Below are 22,891 nucleotides of genomic sequence, written 5' to 3'. Positions count from 1 at the left end.
ATATATATATATATATATATAAATACATATATACATAGAACATATATTATATATTTAATTATAAGTAAACTGTTAAAAAATACAAAAATCAATGCAATCGTAGAAAACCAACCTATAAAACGCTCTATGCAAGCCAATTTGTACATAAGTAACAAACAAACAAATCAAAGGAAAGATGATACAATTGAAAATCAATTAAAGTTATTATTAAAACTATTTGGAAATCAAGCTTGGGTTTCTTCCCTTATGCCACTTTAAATATTATTTATCATCTCTCGGACGCGACGCCGTCTGATGCGAGCCGTCCTCGAGTAGGACTCCATGGTGGTCAGAATAACGAACAACTGTTGCTTCAGCGTCGAAGGTATCATATAGTTGCTGACCAGCCTTCGAGGTGAATTGCTCGTGCGATTTAGATAGCGCGCAAGCAGCCAAAGACAGGTGTCCTTGAGTTTGCGCATCGGGAAATGGATGTTCACCTGGCTGCGTACATCGCACAGCTCCTCGGGATTTTGAGGGTTCTTTGGAACGCGCATGGGAACGGGCACAAATATGCGCCTGGACTTAACGTGCATCCGCTCGCCTGTGTAGTAGTCGCGGAAGAGCCAAGTGTGCGTGTTGTACGTGTTGACGCGCACCTCCTCGAACGGCTTCAGGCTGAGATACATGTTCTCCGTATCGCGGTCGCACACCCAATAGAGATCAACAGTGCGATTTGTTGTGTTGACAAATAGCACAAAGACCTCTACAAGCTCGGCGGCTGGTGGAGGATGCAGCGCGTGCGGATTGCCACGATTGTTATGTGCAATCTGCAGCGCCATCTCCAGCAGGGTGCTAAGCCGATCAGTAATAGCTATGATATCAATTTTTAATGTTTTTTTCTCCAACTACCACAATGAGTATAGATAAAAATTTCTGGTCTTATAAATTTGTGGCAAAATTTTTGGCAAAATACGGTCTTGTTAAATTCACCAGTGTGGCAGCACTTGACTTTTTCCCAACAATCGATACTTTGCATCGATTTTAATTCCGATACTTTGTCGGTGCCGCTGTCGTCAGCTGTTGCGCTGAAAGTAAATAAACAAGTAAAATGTAATTTTTTGCAGTTATTGGCAAAGATGTGAGTAATATTCGTACAAATGGATGCATGTACTTACATTTTTAATATTTGAAGAATGCCCCGATGTACCTGACTACATCGGATATGGAGCAGGAGCTGGACCTGCAGTACCATGTACACGCCGCTCTGGACGTGGTAGAGGAGAAGTGTTTGATTGGCAAGTGAGTTCCCGAGTCAAAGGAACTCTACCTGAGACTTTTATATTCCACAGAGAATCATAAAATGTATGCTCAGCGTGGCGCTAAGGCTAACCGGTGTTTTTTGTCTGCATTCAGCTATGGCTTCGTCACCAATTCCAGGGTGAAATTCATAGTGGTCATTGATTCCGAGAACGAGGTGCGAGCGGTAAGTACTAGTCCCACAGCTGGTAGACATGCCAATGCCACTTTCAATACTTTCCAGACCTTTCGAAACCTGCATATCCTCTACACAGATGCCGTCTGCAATCCCTTTTACATTCCGGGCGAGTCCCTGACTTTCAAGTAAGTCTTCTCATGGGATAATTTTTATACTCCCACTCACATCCCATTTCTTTTTGCAGAAAATTCGATCGTGCCGTACAAAAATTGATGAGCGGCAACGCATAGCTTTAGGTTACAGCTAAATGGGCAATAAAGTAAATTATTTATAATCAAAAAAGAGAGGTTGATTGATTCAGATTGATGTTTTGCGGGGGTGACTGCTGGGAGAAGAGCAGAGCTGTAGGCAACGTGGGATGTGCTGTCAAGGTGGCCTTGTCCACGCCGGAGCCAACAGACATCTATATTTACACAAAATGCGAACAATATTGAAACCAGTTTAAAACAAGACGAACGAACTTATTAAAATGATGTTCTTTTATCGATTTTTTTGACGAAAATAGAGAATTAATTATATCTTTACGATGTTTCTAGTATTCGACACATAGTTAATGTCTCCGTCGCAGACACATCTTCCGCCTGTTTGGGTCTTGATATGAATTTCGGTTGGATCTTTGGATAATCAGAAAACGTGTATTTTTGATTATCATATGCATAATTAGTGGAATTTAAAATCCTCTACGTCAGACGACCTGAACTTGGGCGTCTTATCGCCGCGCGGCAAAAGCAGCATATAAAAAGATGACAGAAGTTCCATTTCGATATCAGTAAGTCTCTTCAAGTCTTCAAGAAAACACCATGAAGTTCATCGTAAGTGGCTTTAAATCCCGAAAGATTCCTAGCAGGATAATGGCTAACTTGTTCTCCGATTCCCCACAATAGATTGCTTTCGCCTGTCTGCTGGCTGTGGCCTACGCCAACGAGGATGCCAATGTGCTCCGTAGTGAAGCGGAAGTCAACGTTGACAGCTTCAAGTATGCTCTGGAGCTCGACAACTCCGTGAACGTCCACCAGCAAGGTGAGCAGCAAGGCGAGCAGTGGGTGGTTAAGGGCGACCAGGCCTGGACATCTCCCGAGGGTGTGCCAGTCTCCATCCAGTACCTTGCCGACGAGAACGGATACCAGGTGCTGGCTGCCAAGCCCCCTCTGCCAACCCCTCCCCCAATCCCAGAGGCCATCCAGCGCGCCCTGGACTGGATCGCAGCCCACCCCCCTAAGGAATAAGCATTGTTTACCAAAAATAAAAGCAGTTAAAAGTTAACTTCAGTTTCGAATTCATTCCTCCCCAAAGCATCGATCATGCATCTCGGCTGATGGCACATGGCTGATGGGAGAAACTGAAATATGTGAATATTCAATCGCAACTAATTAGCGGACACTAAAACGAGTTCCCCTAAATTTATGCGTCCCCCAAAAAATGACAAGGTCTACGAGATAGTCAAGGGGAAAAAACACAGGAGGAGACATACATACATACATATGTGCATATTTATGCTACTTAAATAGTTGACTTTTTGGCCCTGAACTTGAATTTATAGATACTCGGATCTACGGGGCAAGTGGTATGTAAATCACTTTCGATTTCGTTTTTCAGCAATGCAGAGATATACCAAACTTTTGGGCGAACCTCACTAGTAGAAGATCTCAGACTCAGAGCTCGGAACCATCAGTGCTTGCCCATGAAACGCAGTAGCGAAAACAATATTGCGAGTAAACCTCTTTCCCACCCACGAGAAACACGCCTATAGGGTTACTTCCCATATGACGAATGCATAATTTGGATTTTTCGCATTCACCCAGATTGGCAATCCGACCCGACCTGAGACTTGATCCGCATGGGAGATGCTATGCTGGGAGAGACATTTCCATTTACATTTACCAGCGATATCGAATCACGTGATCACGATGGGATGGATCAGTGGATCAGTGGAGCAGCCTTATTGTTGTCATAACTTCAGATGCAAATGTTAAATTTTATCGCGTTTGACAGCGATCCGATGAGAAGTGGGATGGCTGAGAGGAGGGCCTCTAGGAGCGTTTAGTGTACTCGTTGATGCAGATGCCACTGCAATTATGACGACGGGGCAAAGTGAATGCCTCCATCAATTATCCGGCTGCCGGAGACTCTGGAAAAAATGGTCTTGGCGACGATCAAGGCTAGACCTCGCCGCCACACAAATGTCAAAATAACATGGAAACTCTGGCGCTCCGGTTACCGATTCGACTAAAAAGAAACCCGTTGATTCTCTGGTTCTCTGAGGCTAATCGTTTGGAAAACGCCACATGAAAACACTGACACACTGTTACTGAAAACAGATTTCTATCGATTGACGAATCGATGTCGGCGCCTGTCCATCAAGAGAAGAGATCATCAGGGAATCTCTTCGAATCTCTCATGCACATCTCCCCAACTGTTGGCAATTAGTAATCTGAGGCATTTTGAGTTATTGGCATCATATTTTATCTGCTAGTTAATTAATAGCTATACCACATACTTATAAACAAATGGTCAATGTGTCAAAGTGACGTCAAGTTTTGGCGCCTGCTTTGGCTGCAGCTGTCATAATTGGTAAACAACTTTTCTTTGGCTTTCCTCAATAAGTATTCCAAATACTCGTACCCATGCGTATTCGTATATTTCTGGAAATGTGTGCCATATGAACACAGCAACACATTGTAGCAGAGTTTCTTATAAACCAATTTGCATATTATTCGGTCATTTAACAAGTTTAAATTTAAATTTAAATAGGAAGCGATGACATTCTGCCGAGGCCCGTGTCCGTCCGTGTGTGTCTCTTTCGGTGGAGCTGCCTTTCTAAACACCGCGCGACGACAACAGTGCAAACGGGCAAATGTCAATGAGCATTCTCCTACTGATGCTGCTGCTGTTGCTGCTGCTGCCAGAAATCGTCAGGCATTTTGGCCTAAAGTTGGCACCAGACAACGGGGCAACAAATTTTCACATTCAAACAAAAAAATCAGAAAAAAAAACAAAAAGAAAACGAGAAGCAACTGCCCTTTCTGCTGGATGTGGCCCGGGCAGATGGATGTTGCCACCAAATGGAGCAACTTGTTTTGCGCAACTTGTTTTGTTTTTTTGTGGTCTCCCGCCAGGCCCCAGGGTGTCGATGGTGATATTAGCGGTATTTATTACCATTTCGATTCCAGTTTTCCTGGGGTGCAAAAGGTCAAAGACTGGACTCAATCTGGCCCAGGTTATTTGACATCCGTGTCGGATCAGACATGATTAGAAGACACCGCTGTATGCGGTTCTTGACGATTCCGATTGCATTCGAAGCGCATTAAAATTGTTTCCCAAACGTGCCATTCAATGGAGATGAGATGAGTCGTTTGGCATGATGATGATGCTGATGATGCACTCAACCGTTGAGGGTTTCGATTGGATTTCAATTTACGAGCACCAGAGCGCCATCATCGCCAGAAACTTGCTAATTTTACAGACCCAGGAAGACAAGGTACATTGGGTAAACGAGATGCCGCCGCTGAGACAATAGTCTCCGCAGCACCAGCCCCCTGCCCATCCCATCCCTGCCAGCCAACCAACACAGCTGCACACGATTGCAATAAATGCCATAAAGTATCAAAATCTCAGCCAGCACTCGGTCTGCTCTCCGTCTCCATCTGCACATCGTCTCCATCTCCGGCTTCAGCTGCAGCTTCAGCCTCGGCTTCGGCAGCGTTTTCGTTCATTCCATTCCATTTGATTGCATTTGGCGCCAAACAAAGTATAACAGCTGGAGAAGCTGGGCTGCGATCGCCACACTAGTACCGTGACAATAGAGGAGCCACGACACGCGGAGGCGGCTGCTGCAAAACCCAAAAGGACCATAGGATTCGCATGGATTTGTGACTTATTTCAGAGAGTGCATAGAGTTTGTTTGTGTGTGTGTATGTGTATGTGTGTGTGTGTGTCTGTGTCTGTGATTAGTGATTGGTGTTTGGGAGAAGGACATCCAAGGATACATCTCCTAGCTCCTGTTGAGACTTGGAATATATTCGCTCAATCAAAAGAAATCAGAGATGGCTCTGAAATGGGTAAGTCCCTGCCCATCTCCAGAGAATAATCCTGCATGCAGCATGCGGCATGCAGCGAATGATTTCCCAATCCCACATAACGTATCCCAAGTGCATCCATCCAGTCCGACCCCCTCCATTGTATTGGCGCAAAAAACGCATAAGTTAAAAGGCCATTTAAAATCAGAGATAGCTGATGATGAAGAAACCCCCGCCCGGCACGCAAAGTTGCCCAAGAAGAATCCATCTGCATCGTGGCTCTGTTTCTGTGGTCGTGTCAGCCCCCGCCTCCAGCGGCAGATCATCAGCGACTGGCCGGACCCGAAATTGATGCAGTGGCGACCCAATTGGCAGCATGCAACATGGATGATTCAGTGCGGCAAATGTCAGAATTTCCATTATGCGGAGGGGGGACAGGTGCGCGGGGGACAGTGAGCTCATCATCGATGCAGCAGTCGATAAAGCTGTTACGTTTATGGCCAGTACGTGGAGAAGTAACTCGTAAACGGTTTAAACTTCAACTTGACACCCGGCCAGGCTACGTTTACTTAACCTTCCCATCAGTAGCATCAGTCCCATCAGCTCCCATCGGAGACCCGCATCCCCCAGAGTCTCCTTAGCTGCCTCTGTGATTGTTCACACGCCGAGGCATGCAACTCTATGTAGCTGCTGCAAGTCGCAAGTAGCAGACATCTTCTGTCGTACAAGAAGTCCATAAATATCAGAGTTCGTCGCAGCGCTCGATGACTACGATGATGGCGCACAGCCTTAATGGGTTATCCGCTGGCAACAATGGAAAACGTGAGTGGAGAGCATTAATAAAATGGCAGTTACCACTCGGTCTTACGCCTGTCTACTCTTGACCCCAATGCATTGGGGGGACTCCATCAGGAATTCAGCCTCTCCCTGGGATCGTGAGTGCTTTGTGCTTTGTGCTTTGTGGTCAAGGTAAGTTGAGGATTTATAAAATTATATCTTTGCGATTATTCGATAAAACTTTCTCGATCTTAGGAGGCGGCGGAGGAGCAGGATATGGCGGAGGAGCAGGTCGAGGAGGTGCTCCAGGTGCCGGCGGCCAAGGAGGATTTGGAGGTGGAGCAGGAGCTCCAGGAGGCGGCGGTGGTCAAGGTAAGTTGAGGATTTATAAAATTATATCTTTGCGATTATTCGATAAAACTTTCTCGATCTTAGGAGGCGGCGGAAGTGCAGGATATGGTGGTGGAGCAGGTCGAGGAGGTGCTCCAGGTGCCGGCGGCCAAGGAGGATTTGGAGGTGGAGCAGGAGCTCCAGGATGCGGCGGTGGTCAAGGTAAGTTGAGGATTTATAAAATCATATTTTTTCGATTATTATATAAAACTTTAACGATCTTAGGAGGTGGCGGCGGATCAGGATATGGCGGTGGAGCAGGTCGAGGGGGTGCGCCAGAAGCCGGCGGCCAAGGAGGATTTGGAGGTGGGCCTGGTGCTCCAGGAGGCGGCGGTGGGCAAGGTAAGTAGAGGAGTTATAAAATCATATCTATGTGATTTGTACATAAAACTTTCTCGAACTTAGGAGGCGGCGGAGCAGCAGGATATGGCGGTGGAGCAGGTCGAGGGGGTGCTCCAGGTGCCGGCGGCCAAGGAGGATTTGGAGGTGGAGCAGGAGCTCCAGGAGGCGGCGGTGGTCAAGGTAAGTTGAGGATTTATAAAATCATATTTTTTCGATTATTATATAAAACTTTAACGATCTTAGGAGGTGGCGGCGGATCAGGATATGGCGGTGGAGCAGGTCGAGGGGGTGCGCCAGAAGCCGGCGGCCAAGGAGGATTTGGAGGTGGGCCTGGTGCTCCAGGAGGCGGCGGTGGGCAAGGTAAGTAAAGGATTTATAAAATCATATCTATGCGATTTTTACATTAAACTTTCTCGAACTTAGGTGGCGTCGGAGGAGCAGGCGGGGCGGGGGAGCCAGACGCGGTGGTGCTCCAGGAGCGGGCTCTCAGTACATCGCCCCACCACCTGGACTCCCAGGAGGTGGACGGGGCAGCGGCGACTTCAATCACCAGACTGGCTACAGCTATTGATCCTGGCGTGATCCCCTTCCAGCCAAAACCACATCACTCCGATCGAAGAGACCTCAGTGCAACGCTAATGCAATAGCAATCTGCCTTAAATACTCGTGCTACCGAGTGTGGCGCTTAAATTATTTCTTATTTTTGTAAGCTTTCCCGATCCGATCCCCTCTGACAAGGCAATAAATGAATTTTAGTGAGTCCTTGAGTCCATGATTTGATGGATGTGCCATAGAGGGCACTTCGTGGAGAGTAACAAACGCAGTTTGACTTTTCTGGTGCATGTATTGAACGCGACTACGTAGATGGACTAAGTGTAAGAATCGATGCAGCACAATTTGGTCAACGTGGGCGAATTAATCACTTCCTCGGTGACTTCTTGAAGCGTCTGCCATACTGATTGTAACCATACGGGTCCACCAATTGGTTGGATCTGCCTCTCAATTGTTGGGTAATCAGCCCCTGCTGTTGCTGCTGCTCGTTTTGCTGATCCTTCTGCTGTTGCTGCTGCTGCTGTTGCTGTTGCTGTTGTTGCTGTTGCTGCTGCTGCTGGTTGGCGTTCTGCTGGGCCTGCTGGGTCGTGAGATGGCTACCGAATTGCTGACCAAATTGTTGACCAAATTGCTGACCAAATTGCCCGGCATATTGGCCTTGCTGGCGTCCGGAATTTAGCTGATTGAACGGCTGCTCCGGCTGATACTGTCCAGAGTCCAATTGCTGTTGTTGCAAATTTCGTTGCTGCTGCTGTTGCAACGCGTTTAATGGCTGTTGTCCTGGTCCCTGTGGTCGAAAGGGTGCCGTAGCCAGCGGTGGTGGCATCTGGCGAAATGGCGTCTGGTATGGATTAAGATTGGGATTGAGGACGCCCTGCTGGTACGGCTGTTGTCCAGCTCCCACAACGTACGGGGGCGGAGTGGCCGGAATGCCCGTGCCCTCGGCTCGGAATCGGTTCTCATCGGCAATGTAGCGTACCGTAATGGGCGTGCCCTCGGGCGAGGTGTACGAATAAGACCCCTGAATGACCTACGAACAAGAACCGAGATGTGAGGTTCTCCTAGACTTTTCGAGCGCAAAAGAGGGGGTCATATAGACCAATATCAACACTCACCTGTGCCTCGACGCCTTCGCCATATCCCAGATTCTTGACATAGCCCTGGGCCTGAGCCGTGGTTCCATCGGCTGAGGAGTATCCATAGGAGAAGCTGCCGTCCAGATTGAGCTCGTTCTGGTAGGCTGTGATGGGGACATAGTTCTGCTGCTGGTACTGGTTGTATCGATAGGGATTCTGGAGGGCGGCTCCCGTCAGAGGCGAGGCTAAGGGGTTGACCAGCGGATTCAGCGGACTGCGTTGCGCTGGAAAAAGGCCCTGGTTCTGGCCCAAAGTGGGTTGGCGCAATCCAAATGGTGACTGCTGCTGCAACTGGACTCCTTGCTGGCGCTGCGCGAAGGACCCTTCTGGGAGCTGCGCCCGGCAGGTGGTGAGACACAGGCCGGCCAGGAGGCAAGCCATCCAACGGAGCTGCCTCATGTGGGTGGGAGCGGGCATTTAACCTGTCGTCAGCTGGTGGATGCAGTGGCTCGTAAATCCTGCGAACGTCCCACAAATTACACGCTCGATTAACCTGACGTCTCACTTTCGTTGTGCCCTGAGTTGTGGTGGGAAAACGGAGTCCCCGCAGATGCCGCAGACCCGCAGACGGCAGCTTTATTGGTTTTTTATCGGCCATTGACAGAAGGACAAACGAATTTCGCTGCCTGATTGATATCTTCATGTTGGCCAGGCCGACCGTTGGCCTCTTCCGACGTTTTCTCGATGCGCGCACTTATTTATGATGCATCCATCCATCGGTTGCATCTTCAGCGTGGCTTCTGGTTCTGCTGCTGCTGCCGCATCTACTGGCGACCCTCATATGCAAATGACGCGTTTTTGCTCTAGCTCGTGTCTCCGCTGCTGCTGCTGCTGCTCTGGGGCACTCCTAAGGTGTTTATGTGAGTTATGTGCTGACAGACAGTACGGCACCTCCCTCCGTCGGTCCGCTCTTCTGGGCAGGGGTCAAGGTGGTTGTCGGACCTCAACCTGATCTCCAAGTGCCATGAATATCATTTATCAGTCGGTATCTATCCCCAGGAACTTCTAACCATCCCTGAGGTTACCCAGACGTTTTCCATTGTTTCATATTTCATGCCACACTCATTCATCATGCTGCGATTCCTCATGCCGCGGCGCGTCATGATCGCCATCAGTCATTTGTAAATGCCAACCCCCGCGCTCTCTCGGTCTCGGACTCGGTCTCGTTTGTCATCTGTTCGAGCTGCCATTAAAATTCGAACATTCATATCTTGTTCCATGTTCCATGTTCAGATTTAATTCATGCTTTAATTGCATATGCAAATGTGGATGAGATGAGGTTTTCCACTCCGAACCAAGGTCGAAAAAGGCGATCCCAAAAGTGATCTCAAAACAAAAGTCATTCTGGAAGTGTCTAAAATTAAAAGGCACTAAATCTAATTAACTTCCTGTGTGGAAAAGTTTCGAGCGCCAAATATTTCATCAATTTGAAACAACCTAAAAGAGTACATGTAACATTTTGCTGCCTGGCTGTAGGCTAGTTAACAACTAGTTAGCTCATAGCTTAGTAAAGCTGCCTAAAAGTATTCTATATAAAAGTATAGATGGAAGAAATACCATCCACATTAGGCATACGCAACTTTTTTATGCACTGCACTCAGTGCTGCCAACTATTCAACAGCAAACGAAGGGGAACGTTGTGAGTCGCAGCTGCGGCCGTGACTGTACATTTATGTACACCCGACACTCAGTCACTATGGCTTCCCTCCGCCGGAAGGAGCACACTGCACGATGAGAGTGTGTGTGTGAGTGAGAGAGAAAGGAAGAATGAGTAAGCGCGTTTACGCCGTTGTATAGCCACTTCATTTGTTCCCTCTGGCTATAATAATAGTCTGATCTTATCTAGGTTCGGCAAGCTGGTAGACATGGCTGTTTTCTATAATTCTGCGTTTTTAGTTTTCTTATATATTTCTGGTATTGTATCCTCCCCTCTGGTGGAAGGGAGTCATACTGTAAGTTTGGAGTGGAGGGCCTAGCTACGACTCACAACGTTTTCTTTCCATTTCTTTGCCATTTCCTTGTTTGATACGTAAATCTTTCTCACGATTGCGCATTCCCATATTTCAGACCCCTTGCCTTCAAGTCCAGTGTTAAGCTATTAGGCGTTTTTAATAACTGTTGCAATTTGAAGTTAATGAAAGTCGAGAGGCTGTTTATAATTCACAATTTATTTGCATATGTAAACCAACTTAATTATAGCCCGAGAGCGTTAGAGCTGCTCGGGGACGCTGTTAAGCCGAGTACGAGAGATTGCGACATAAAGAGACGAAAGAATTCCGCTGCATGCGCATATGCGGTAGCAAATGATCTTTGCAGTGGGGGCATTGGAAACGACAACACCAAAATGCATTTCCTTTGGGCCGCACCACTGGCAATAATTTAAAATATTTAAGCTGCTTGACCCGACATACTCCCCCCGTTGGAAGCCTGACTTTCAACAGAATCTTTAAGGGGCATCAGGCACAGCTTGTTGACGGCGCGCTTGGTGATTCCAGATGACGTCTTCAGCACAGCAACTCGGGATACGCCATCTCGTCCAGGCAAAAGCTCGACCACTCTCGCCAGTGGCCACTTCATAAGAGGAAGATTCTCATCCTTGACAAGAACCAAATCTGCGACTGCTAAACTAGGCTTCGCAGTGCGCCACTTTGAGCGCTGCTGCAGTGATGTTATGTACTCCTCCTTCCACCGGGACCAAAAGAGCTGCTGCAGGTACGAAACGCGCTGCCAGCCGTCCACGCGATCGAAGTTTAGCTGCGTGACGTCAGGCTCAGCGAACGAAGCAGGAGGGCCACCATTCAAGAAATGCGCTGGAGTTAAAACATCTAGATCGGCAGGGCTCTATGAAATTGAAACTAAAGGTCTTGAATTAATCACTGCCGTGATGTGGCACAACAGCGTCCGCAGCTCGTCAAATCCAAGAACCGATTTGCCTATCGCACGGTAGAAGTGGTACTTGGCCGTCTTCACTGCAGCCTCCCATAGACCACCAAAATGAGGGGAGCGCGGAGGAATGAAATTCCAGTCCATAGCCTCGACCAAGCAAAAATCCAGCAGCGCCTTCTGATGGTCATTGCTGAGGACCAGGCGCTGTAATTCCATCAGCTCATTCTTAGCGCCGACAAAATTGGTTGCGTTGTCTGACCAAATTGGCCGCGGCTTTCGTCTGGTACATATGAAGCGCTTTAGTCCATGTAGAAAAGCAACTGTGGATAAGTCTTTTATAAGCTCCAGATGAACAGCCTTGGTAGCGAAACAAATGAAGACGCAGACGTAGCACTTGATTGGAGCCTTGTTGCGTGCCTCCGGTTTGTAGAAACACGGACCACAGAAGTACACGCCTGTGATATCAAAGGCATGAGAACCATCGAGCCGCTCCTTTGGAAGATCCGCCATAATATGCTCCAATACCCTGGGCTTCAGTCGAAAGCATCTTACGCACTTGCTTACTGCCTTGTTTACCGTCTTCCTCCCCCCAATAGGCCAATATTCGGATCGAATTAGTCCAAGCAAAGCTCGAGGACCAGCGTGCAGATTCCTCTCATGAAAATGGGAGATTATTGCAAGAGTCAGTGGATGGCTGCTGGGCAAGATGATTGGATGACGGCCATCAAAATCCAACGAAGAGTTTTTCAGTCGACCATCTACCCTGAGAAGTCCAAACTGATCCATGAATGGCGATAACGATGCGATTGAGCTCGATGAGGAGACTGCTCCCCTTGTCCGCAGTGACTTCATGTCCTCCCATAGCTGAGAATGCTGGACTAGTCGTAGCAATACCTGGGTTCCATGTTCAATGTCTGAGACAGTGAGTCCGGGGCGCCGAATTCGGTTGCAAAACTTGGGATTGTATCCGAAAACGCGTTGCAAAGAAGCAAATGAATTCGCATACTTGGAATCAGCAACAATGTCCATGTAGGGCGATTTAACCAGAAGAGCCTTCCGACGAAGTTCAAGGGCTGTCTTATCAGGTAGCACAGTGGGTGGCCAGTCATCTGTGGAGCCGCAAAAAAATGGAGGACCATGAGCCCAAAGAGGTGATTCATGCAGCTCAGTCGGATGAGCCCCTCAAGACATAATGCCGGCTGGGTTTAAAGCTGTAGGAACATAGCGCCATTCTATTTTTTCGGTCATTTCCTGAATCGTTGACACTCTATTTGCAACAAATATATTAAATCTTGACGGCTCGTCCCGAATCCAAGAGAGCGCAACGGCAGAATCACACCAACAGTAACACCTTCCCTTGAAGACATTCATTCCAGCTATCTCAGATATGAGCCTAGCCAGCAACTCCGCTCCACAAAGCTCCAACTTTGGTACTGTAAGTGTCTTCAAATGAGCCACACGAGATTTGGCACAAAGTAAGTGACTGCTGGAATGCTGACCCTTGGACACGACATATATGCATGCACCATAAGCCTCGATGCTGGCATCGCAAAATCCGTGAATTTCCAGCGTAGAGTCTGGAAGGAGTACAAGCCGAGGAAATTCAAGTCGAATCTGACCAAAACTGGTGCATATTTCCTGCCACTCGGTGTTCAGTGCGACTGGAAGGCTTTCATCCCAGGACAACTTCTCTTGGCACAAACGCTGGAGAAAGATTTTAGATTTAGTAATTACGGGACCAGCTAGTCCGAGAGGATCGTAGAATCGCGCTATGGATGACAAAACAGAGCGCCTGCAGGAATTCAAAGAAGATTGAAGGGCCGAGAACGAAAATAATAGTAAACGAGGTGGAACGTTGTAAGTTGCTGCGGACACCGCAACTCTACAGTTATACCCGATACTAAGTCAGTATGGCTCTCCTGCGGCAGACGCCGCTAATATTGAACCACACGACAAAGAGTGCGTGCGAGAGAGACAGAAAATCAGTCTGAGCGTGTCATCGGGCGCTGCGTAGCCACTGAAAATTGATTTCTTGCTTTTGGCTACACAAATGATCCGATCTGATCCAGATTCAGCAATCTGATAGATATGGTCATTATCTATGATTCTGCGTTTTTAGTTTTCTCGAATGTGCAATATTGTGGATGCAACAGATTTTCGTCTTTTGTGGGGGCGGAAGGGGGTGGGGCGAAATTCTGAGATATACGTTTTATAGTGAGATCTAACAGAAGTGCGGATACCAAATTTGGTTACTCTAGCCTGAATAGTCTCTGAGATTTGTGGATGCCTCAGATTTTCGTCCTTTGCGGGGGCGGAAGGGGGTGTGGCGAAATTTGGACACGAAACGGTCAAGGTCCGATATCACAGGAGTGTGGATACCAAATTTGGTTGCTCTGGCTCTTATAGGTTCTGAGATCCTTGAACTCATATTTTGCAATTGACAAAACCGACCATGAAACCTGTGTGTTAGAGAGAGACAGAGCGAGGAAGAATGAAATTGTTTTCTTGATTCTGGCTATAATCATTATACGATCTGGTTCAGATTTTGCACTGTAGAAGATATGGTCATCCTTACCGATTCTGCGTTTTTGGTTTTATCGTATCTTTAAAAATGTGGATGCCACAGATTTTCGTCCTTTGTGGGGGCGGAAGTGGGCGGGGCGAAGTTTTGAAATATTTTTGTAGCAGTGACATATCACAGAAGTCTGGATCCAAAACATCGTTGCTCTAGCTCTTATAGTCTTTGAGCACTAGGCGCTGAAGGGGACGGACGGACGGACGGACGGACGGACAGACGGACAGACAGACAGGGCTCAATCGACTCGGCTATTGATGCTAATCAAGATTCCTTCTGGACGTTACACACATCCACTTTTACCACAAATCTAATATACCCCAATACTCATTTTGAGTATCGGGTATAATCAGAAACCGGATCCCACGCAAGTCCTAAAGTTATAGTCACATGGCTGCCATCGTCGAACTTCAAAAATGTTTCCTTGTCCTCTTCCGGAACTCCATCCAGCACAGCAGGGACGTTCGAACACCATTTCCTCAATCTGAACTGACCTCTAGACAAAATTCCAGTAGTTTGCTCCCGAATTCGGATAGCCTCCTCCTGAGAGCTGGCTCCAGATATCAAGTCATCCACGTAGAAGTCACGGCGAAGGATTTCAGCTCCAACTGGAAACGCCTGTAGTGGTGCCTGTCCAACCAAAAATATCGGATAACCGTCCCACGGTTTCCCCTTCCCTTAAACATGCACCTTGCACCTTTTGGGCAGTTACGCGCAAGAAAAAAATGACATAAGTTAACAGCGGATACTGTCAAGGTGTGGTAAGAAAAGGGGAATGAGAGAACCAAGGGCTCAAGCGGAAGGAGAGTGGCTTGGGCATGTTCTTTCCAATTTTACTCGCGATCCCAGACGGACGTCTGAGGAAAATACTCAAGTAGTGCAGTGAAAGGAAAAATTCTAACCTCGACCGTAATTACCGCGTGTCCATCGTGGCTAAGATCTAGTCAAAAGATCAGCCGACCATTCCTACGTTTATTAAGCGAAGGCCGAAAACATCGGGTGAGTGAAATTTGTACCCCAACTACCGGCCAACAGAAAATTAAAGTTCGTTTTTTTTTCTTAAAAACCTAACCATAGGTTTGGCCGTACGTAATACCGTACGAAACGCCGGTCGTAGTGCCGTAAGCCGTACCCACTACAGTCTCGTCACCTTACCACACATATAAATACCCAGCGTCCCGATCGACTACAGTATGTGTTAGCCGTCTTCGACCCAAAACCTTCTTTCGGCGTGACGTCTGCATACATGTGAGCATCACTGTATTTACCGCAGCGTGTACCGGCGTGGGTCCACACACATACAAGCCTTGCTCGATGGGCTTTTATCTACGCGTGCAGTGACATACATATGTACATATGTGTGAAATTGACTATTCCCTCTTCAGTGACTTTCGTCATTGCTACGTCGCTTACGCCGCCCGCATACGAACAGTAACGCTAAAGGAGAAGACATTTACCGGTGCCGAAATACTGTTTGCGGTACTGATGAAGTCATTCGGTGTCTCGATCATGATGGCTATGCCCATGCATTTCTTCATATTAGAATAATACTTTGGAACCGCACTATTGTACTGACCCTAGGATTAACATTAAAAGTTAAATTCATGTGATTCGGTTTGTTTGGCTTATCATAAAGAAATGTGCAGCTAGAAGGAAACGAACTAAAACTAATACTCGCGCGTATCGCCTAACTACTCTGACACCCTCATCGATCACATGGAAGCGCTTTCATCGTTGGATTTGATCGTAATGTGAGTGATAACCTGTGAACGTCTGCTATATGTGAATTCAAAATTTTACGCAAGTCGAAGCAACATTAAAGATTCCATGCCTCGACCGTAAACTTCCCAGCCGTACTGTAACGCTGACCAATCCAATTGTTCACGTGTTTGTTTTGTTCTGCTCTTTCGCAAGCAATGTAACTTTCTGCAATTCCGAATCTATCGACAACCGAACTTATGATTGGGATTACCCCACAAGCAATTGCTGTGCACTTTAAAGATGCACCCATCCGTCCCTTGTTTTTGCATTTAAACTGAAAACCATTCGAATATATTTATATTTGTGTAACGTAATTACCATTATTCCTGAATATACTCTTTATAATTAGTTGACCCTAGTCTAATAAGATCTTTCATCATGATGTTTATATATATATATAATTAATCTTAATTGCAGCTTATTTGAACATATTATCCTTATTACTTTAGTAGCCTTTATACATATATATCTACCCTCTTAGCGGCCATGAGAGCTTGTAGGAAAGTTTAATGAATAAACTGTTTGTAATGAATTCCCGTTAAACTTGCCGTTATTAAGGATCATGTGGCGCCGAGATGTCGTAACCTAGCAGAAGTAGAGCGTTTATTTTAGGGATCGTTACCCATTACTCAGCCTATTTGGACCGGTGCGATCAAGGAAGGGTGGGCATACCGAGTTGCAATGACACCGCAAGCAACTCCCGCTCGAATTAGTTCCGCTGACTCATCTCCCTACACTGTCATTTCTCTGTAAATTTCTTCCGTCTGAACCTTGAACCACACGCGAAACTTATTTTTATTGTCTTTGCTCCTAATGCTCGAGCTCGTGACGCGATCTCTCCCTACCCCACCCCCACTCTACCCGACTAACCATGAGACCGGCAGCAACGCGTGCATGGATCTCGATCATACCCTCCATCTGCTCGTCTACCGTTTCAGATCCTAGCCTCCTGCTTCGTTATCTGTTACAGTATTAGCAATATATATTTATATATATAATAAATTTAAAAGAAAAATAATAATAATTGGCGCCTAACGTGGGGCCCGAGCTGTCACAGCCCCAGTAAATGTCCGAAAGACAGTCAACTACACCCGACTGGAAATTTCTTATCCTTCTTGGTTCAGACAACCTTGCTAACTTCCTCAATATCGGTTGTGAAGGTATAGTGTAGCGAGAGAGCCTGTTGAAATCCTGATGTTTTCCATTAAGCTCTTGGTCCAGTCCACTTAAGCTGCATCTGACTTAACCACTGCCGGTATATCGATCGAGTGCAAGTAGATATTCCCTCCGTCGATCGAAATTGGGTTAATTTATGGCGACAAGCTATAACCTATCTCGCGGAGTTGAGAGTATACGCAAGGAAGTTTATTTGCAGCTTTTTCTATTTTCTATCATCCTCCCAACTATAAAGAGCGTCGTCGACTGTCGAAATCCTGAAGCTTTTAGAATAAGCTCTTGGTCCAGTTGATGCAAAGTAAGACCTACTTGGTCCAGTTTTTGTGATAGGATTCAGCCGTTGATAGAAATCAGGTGTATGTATGGCAAAAAGCTATCGCCTGTCTCGCGGTAGAAAGAACCTGTCCGACTCAGTATCTTTGTTTTCTACACGAATTCGTCTCTTACACAGTGAGATTAGATAGCGAACGAGATGCAGTCTATCTCTTATGTGCATCGAAGCAGAATCATGATCCTTTTATCTAAAAACATTTTGTCATTTCTATTCCTTTGCCTTTATATATAAATTAGTCCGTATTTAGTGTCGTTATTATCTATAAAAGATCGTTGGGTAACAGATTTTGTACGATAATCATGCCCCTAAGTCGTAGTCCCGAGAATTTCGCTCAAATAGAGAATCAGGGAATAATTTGTAGCAAGTGCGCCAAGGAAGTTGACTATCTAGCTCAGTTAATTACCACCAGCTGTGGACACCAATTCCACCGAGTCTGTTTTAACCGTAAAGCTGGAGCCAAAAAGATTTGTCCTGTCTGCCACGTTAGCTTGCATGCATCGGCTTTGAATTTAGCTGAGGAGATTGCCGCAGCCCAGACTGCAAGCCAAGACCCCAGCACAACCATGCACCAAACTAGGTCTAAGGGTAGGGCAACCGATCCCAACGCAGACGCCCCAACCGGGTCAACTGTTAGTGAGACTAACTCGGAAGTACAAATGGAAGCAAATGCCGCTTCGACCAATGCAGGTCTACACCAGGTTATTGCCGATGCTTTGGCAGCTGCAATTCAGGTTCAAACCAACATATTAGCGCAGACCATAGAAACTGGCCTGCAGAAATTATCGATTCAGCAAACGGCGTCCCGTGAAAGTATTGAAAGTGTTCGTTCACAACCAATCAATACACAAACCATCGACGAAGTAGAACAACAAGCCACCAACTAGATATAGTCTAGGAGGGACCCCGCCAGTCTCAGAGCTACGAGCTGATAGAATAAGCCAAATCATTTCAAATTGGAAAATACGGTTTTCAGGTCATTCCTCCATTGGCGTGGACGACTTCATTTATAGGGTAAATGCCATGACCAACCAATCCTTAAATGGAAATTTAGCCACTGTTAGCCAGATATGCGGGCAACCTGTTTGAGGGCAGTGCCAGTGAATGGTTCTGGCGATACCACAAGAGTGTCCCCCTCATCCGATGGTCCGACCTGTGCGTACCTCTCAAGACTCAATTCAAAGACGGACGTACCGACTTGGATATCCGCTCAGCGATCACGCAGCGGAAACAGAAGCCAAGTGAACCGTTTGATTTATTTTATGAAGCAATAGTCGCATTGGCAGACATACTAGTACAGCCAATGACTGAGCCCTATCTGTTAGAAGCTCTTAAAGCCAATTTAGTTCCAGAAATTCAACACGAAATCTTGTATGTACCCATCAAGAGTATCGCAGAGCTACGTCATATAGTTCGTACTCGCGAGCGATTCTTGCAGAACTTGTCCAAATCTACGACAATTTTGCAGCGTGCTGGGTCTAAACGACATATTAATGAGATGCATCAAACGTTCAGTGAGACGGATGACGATGCTGATGGTGTAGATGATGCAAGTATTGATGCCTTGACCCTTAACTGTTGGAATTGTGGGAAGTTAGGTCACCGTTACCAAGAATGTACTGGAGAGCGGAGGGTTTTTTGTTATGGGTGTGGGAAAGCTGACACTTACAAGCCCTCTTGTAGAAAATGCAATCCAAAAAACTTGGCAGCTCGTGCACCGTTGATCAGTGCACGCAGACAGATGGTATCGAAAGCCACCAATACGGAGTAACGAGTTCAAAAACAAACTCGCTACCACTTCAACCGGCCATGTCACAAATACCAGACTTCCCAACCAGGACAGAGATAGAGAATGGTAGCCAACGAATGAAGTTGCGTAGATGTGCGTATAATGTAGCACGAAAGCAAGAACGAAAAGTTTTGTTATCCGCCGTAGTTGGGAATGCGCAGGAGAACAGTCACTAGTCTTTTGGATACAGGAGCAACAATCAGTTGTATAGGAGGGGAGTTAGCGTTGAAAGTTAGTCATGGGACCGTCAAAGCCGTTAATGCATCTGTGCGAACTGCTGATGGAGCTCCGCAGAAAATTGTAGGCAAGATCTCCACTCCCGTGCTGTTTCAAAATGAAACTAAACCGATAACATTGTATGTAGTACCATCACTCGCTCAAGAATTATACCTTGGCATGGACTTTTGGGCTGCATTTAAATTGTTACCTCCAGGTGTAGTAACCCAGAATGCCAAGCCCGAAGTTGCTGCCTTAGCCAAGGATGACCATATGCATATAAGCCTAACGGATTCGCAACAGGCCATGTTGTCAGAGGCTATCCAAAAGTTCCCGTCATTCGCCAAAGAAGGTCTAGGTCGAACCAGCTGGATAAGTCACGATATCGATATAGGGGATGCAAAGTCAATTAAACAGCGGCACTATTCGGTATCTCCTGCCGTCGAAAAGGTCATGTTTGAGGAAGTAGATAGAATGATAGCGCTTGGCGTTATTGAGGAGTCCGATAGTCCATGGTCGTCACCAGTCGTTCTCGTTAGGAAACCTGGAAAGGTGAGAATATGTCTCGATAGCCGTAAGGTCAACGAAGTCACAGTGAAGAGCGCATATTCCATGCCTTTGATCGATGGAATATTAAGCCGACTACCAAAAGCTGAATATATTTCCAGCATCGACCTGAAGGATGCCTATTGGCAGATCCCATTGACTTCAGACGCTCGCGAAAAGACCGCGTTCACCGTCCCGGGGAGACCCTGTATCAATACACAGTGATGCCATTTGGACTAACCAACGCTCCACAAACCATGTGTAAATTAATGGATAAAGTTATACCCTCTCAGTTACGACATGAAGTGTTCGTCTATCTAGATGATTTGCTCGTTGTATCTTCTACTTTCGAAATCCATGTGCGTGTGTTATCCGAGTTAGCATCTCGGTTAAAACAAGCTGGGTTAACAATTAATGTCGAAAAAAGTAAATTTTGTTTGAAGGAAGTAAGATACCTTGGCCATGTCATTGGGGATGGAACTATTAAAACCGATCCAGAAAAAGTTTCAGCCATTCGGGAATTCCCAACACCTCGTTCAGTCAAACAGGTACGAAGGTTTTTAGGAGTAACTGGCTGGTATCATAAATTCATTCGAAATTATGCCGGTCTGGCCGCTCCATTGTCGGACACGTTGAAGCAGAAACGTAAGTTTGAATGGACGAATGAGGCCCAACTGGAATTTGAAGACCTGAAAAGTAAACTTTGCAGTGCTCCCGTTTTGCATAGTCAAAATTTTCGGATTCCATTCGCTATTCACTGCGATGCGAGTCATACTGGCGTGGGCGGAGTACTTATGCAAAAAGATGTAGAAGGGAACGAGGTTCCGATCGCATATATGTCTAGAAAGCTAAATCAATGCCAACGAAATTACTCGGTTACAGAAAAAGAGTGTTTAGCAGCTGTACTGTGTGTTAAAAAGTTTCGCGCCTACATCGAAGGGCATGAATTTGTCATTATTACCGATCATGCTTCGTTAAAATGGCTTATGAGTCAAGCGGATTTGAGCTCTAGACTCGCCAGATGGTCGTTAAAATTACAAGGTTTTGACTTCCAAATTCATCACCGAAAAGGAGTCAACAACAAAGTGCCAGACGCCATGCCCGAGCCTATACTGAAGACCTGTCCGAGCTCCAAATGGACAGTCTGCTAGCTCTAAGTTCACCAAAGTTTCACTCAGTTGAGTATGAGAATCTAAAAACCAAAATAACCGCCAACCAGACGAAAATGCCTGATGTCAAAGTAATTGATGGTTTCATTTATCGTCGTGCTGAACATACAGTAGGAGAAAAAGTATCCGATGACCTCTGCTGGAAGTTACCATCCGCCCTAACGTCCGTTGTGCTGAGGCAAGCACACGAACATCCTCTCTCCTCACACGGTGGTATCCACAAAACGCTGGAGCGAATACGGCGATACTACTAATGGCCGAATTTGGTCACCGATGTGAAGGCATATGTTAATCAGTGCGAGGTATGCAAATGTTCAAAACATCCAAGTTATTGTTTACGACCTCCCATGGGAAAAACTCAGGGAACTAATAGATTCTTTCAGAAACTGTATGTAGATTTCTTGGGACCGTATCCGCGTAGTAAGTCAGGGAACATAGGAATCTTTATAGTTCTGGATCATTTCGCCAAATTCCCATTTCTCAAACCCGTAAAGAAGTTTACAGCGGATTCGATCATCCGATTTATCGAGGAAGAGTTGTTTCACTGCTTCGGCGTACCCGATACGGTAGTATCGGATAATGGAGCTCAGTTTAAATCACAGGTATTCCAGAGCTTCCTGCAAAACTACGGTGTCAAACATATGTTTACAGCCGTGCATGCACCCCAAGCAAATGCGTCAGACCGTGTGAATCGTTCGGTCATTGCCGCGATAAAGGCCTATATAAAACCAGACCAATCCAATTGGGATGAACCTACTTTCGTGAAAGTAGAAGAGATAGAAAAAGACTTGGTAATAGTTACTACGAACTCGAGGACCTACAAGGACGAATCCTAGGGAAATTCCATGCTAAAGATATAAAACAATGAGGTTTCAGGCGTGGATCACTCTTTTCATTGTATCACTGTACTTTTATGTACATATGTGTGAAATTGACTATTCCCTCTTCAGTGACTTTCGTCATTGCTACGTCGCTTACGCCGCCCGCATACGAACAGTAACGCTAAAGGAGAAGCCATTTACCGGTGCCGAAATACTGTTTGCGTTGCTGATGAAGTCATTCGGTGTCTCGATCATGATGGCTATGCCCATGCATTTCTTCATATTAGAATAATACTTTGGAACCGCACTATTGTACTGACCCTAGGATTAACATTAAAAGTTAAATTCGTGTGATTCGGTTTGTTTGGCTTATCATAAAGAAATGTGCAGCTAGAAGGAAACGAACTAAAACTAATACTCGCGCGTATCGCCTAACTACTCTGACACACTGATATTTACAAGTTTTCAGCCACCCTCATCGATCACATGGAAGCGCTTTCATCGTTGGATTTGATCGTAATGTGAGTGATAACCTGTGAACGTCTGCTATATGTGAATTCAAAATTTTACGCAAGTCGAAGCAACATTAAAGATTCCATGCCTCGACCGTAAACTTCCCAGCCGTACTGTAACGCTGACCAATCCAATTGTTCACGTGTTTTTTTTGTTCTGCTCTTTCGCAAGCAATGTAACTTTCTGCAATTCCGAATCTATCGACAACCGAACTTATGATTGGGATTACCCCACAAGCAATTGCTGTGCACTTTAAAGATGCACCCATCCGTCCCTTGTTTTTGCATTTAAACTGAAAACCATTCGAATATATTTATATTTGTGTAACGTAATTACCATTATTCCTGAATATACTCTTTATAATTAGTTGACCCTAGTCTAATAAGATCTTTCATCATGATGTTTTTATATATATATA

At 46.0% G+C, this 22,891-nt stretch overlaps 4 protein-coding genes across 4 annotated transcripts; 2 read left to right on the top strand and 2 right to left on the bottom strand.

Moving 5' to 3' along the window:
• Nucleotides 1–58: 58 nt before the first annotated feature.
• On the bottom strand, nucleotides 59–927 carry LOC108159835 (protein Vhl). The gene has a single exon (XM_017293425.2). It carries the CDS (start codon nucleotides 819–821, stop codon nucleotides 255–257), a length of 567 nt encoding a protein of 188 aa, XP_017148914.2. The 5' UTR covers nucleotides 822–927; the 3' UTR covers nucleotides 59–254.
• An 88-nt stretch (nucleotides 928–1,015) lies between these two features.
• On the top strand, nucleotides 1,016–1,761 carry LOC117193522 (trafficking protein particle complex subunit 2-like protein). The gene is made up of 5 exons (XM_033398268.1): nucleotides 1,016–1,120; nucleotides 1,175–1,277; nucleotides 1,332–1,465; nucleotides 1,523–1,602; nucleotides 1,662–1,761. The coding sequence occupies exons 2-5, from the start codon at nucleotides 1,184–1,186 to the stop codon at nucleotides 1,705–1,707; spliced, it is 354 nt and encodes a 117-aa protein (XP_033254159.1). The 5' UTR covers nucleotides 1,016–1,120; nucleotides 1,175–1,183; the 3' UTR covers nucleotides 1,708–1,761.
• A 250-nt stretch (nucleotides 1,762–2,011) lies between these two features.
• Nucleotides 2,012–2,753, top strand: LOC117193523 (cuticular protein 47Eg-like). The gene is made up of 2 exons (XM_033398269.1): nucleotides 2,012–2,289; nucleotides 2,362–2,753. Exons 1-2 carry the CDS (start codon nucleotides 2,278–2,280, stop codon nucleotides 2,701–2,703), a joined length of 354 nt encoding a protein of 117 aa, XP_033254160.1. The 5' UTR covers nucleotides 2,012–2,277; the 3' UTR covers nucleotides 2,704–2,753.
• A 5,145-nt stretch (nucleotides 2,754–7,898) lies between these two features.
• On the bottom strand, nucleotides 7,899–9,089 carry LOC117193027 (signal transducer and activator of transcription C-like). Its single transcript, XM_033397766.1, has 2 exons — nucleotides 8,670–9,089; nucleotides 7,899–8,584 (listed from the first exon to the last, which is right to left on the bottom strand). The coding sequence occupies exons 1-2, from the start codon at nucleotides 9,087–9,089 to the stop codon at nucleotides 7,922–7,924; spliced, it is 1,083 nt and encodes a 360-aa protein (XP_033253657.1). The 3' UTR covers nucleotides 7,899–7,921.
• Between the last annotated feature and the right edge of the window lie 13,802 nt (nucleotides 9,090–22,891).

Source organism: Drosophila miranda, assembly GCF_003369915.1.
Source record: "Drosophila miranda strain MSH22 chromosome Y unlocalized genomic scaffold, D.miranda_PacBio2.1 Contig_Y2_pilon, whole genome shotgun sequence".
NCBI lineage: Eukaryota > Metazoa > Arthropoda > Insecta > Diptera > Drosophilidae > Drosophila > Drosophila miranda.
This window is presented reverse-complemented; position numbering and strand designations above follow the sequence as displayed.

Coding starts and splice junctions, on each gene's coding strand:
- LOC117193027 (XM_033397766.1), bottom strand. CDS start 9,089: ATGAGGCAGCTCCGTTGGATGGCTTGCCTCCTGGCCGGCCTGTGTCTC. Junction 8,585..8,669: donor GCGAAGGCGTCGAGGCACAG/GTGAGTGTTGAT, acceptor TCTTGTTCGTAG/GTCATTCAGGGGTCTTATTC.
- LOC108159835 (XM_017293425.2), bottom strand. CDS start 821: ATGGCGCTGCAGATTGCACATAACAATCGTGGCAATCCGCACGCGCTG.
- LOC117193522 (XM_033398268.1), top strand. CDS start 1,184: ATGTACCTGACTACATCGGATATGGAGCAGGAGCTGGACCTGCAGTAC. Junction 1,278..1,331: donor AGAGGAGAAGTGTTTGATTG/GCAAGTGAGTTC, acceptor TATATTCCACAG/AGAATCATAAAATGTATGCT. Junction 1,466..1,522: donor CCGAGAACGAGGTGCGAGCG/GTAAGTACTAGT, acceptor AATACTTTCCAG/ACCTTTCGAAACCTGCATAT.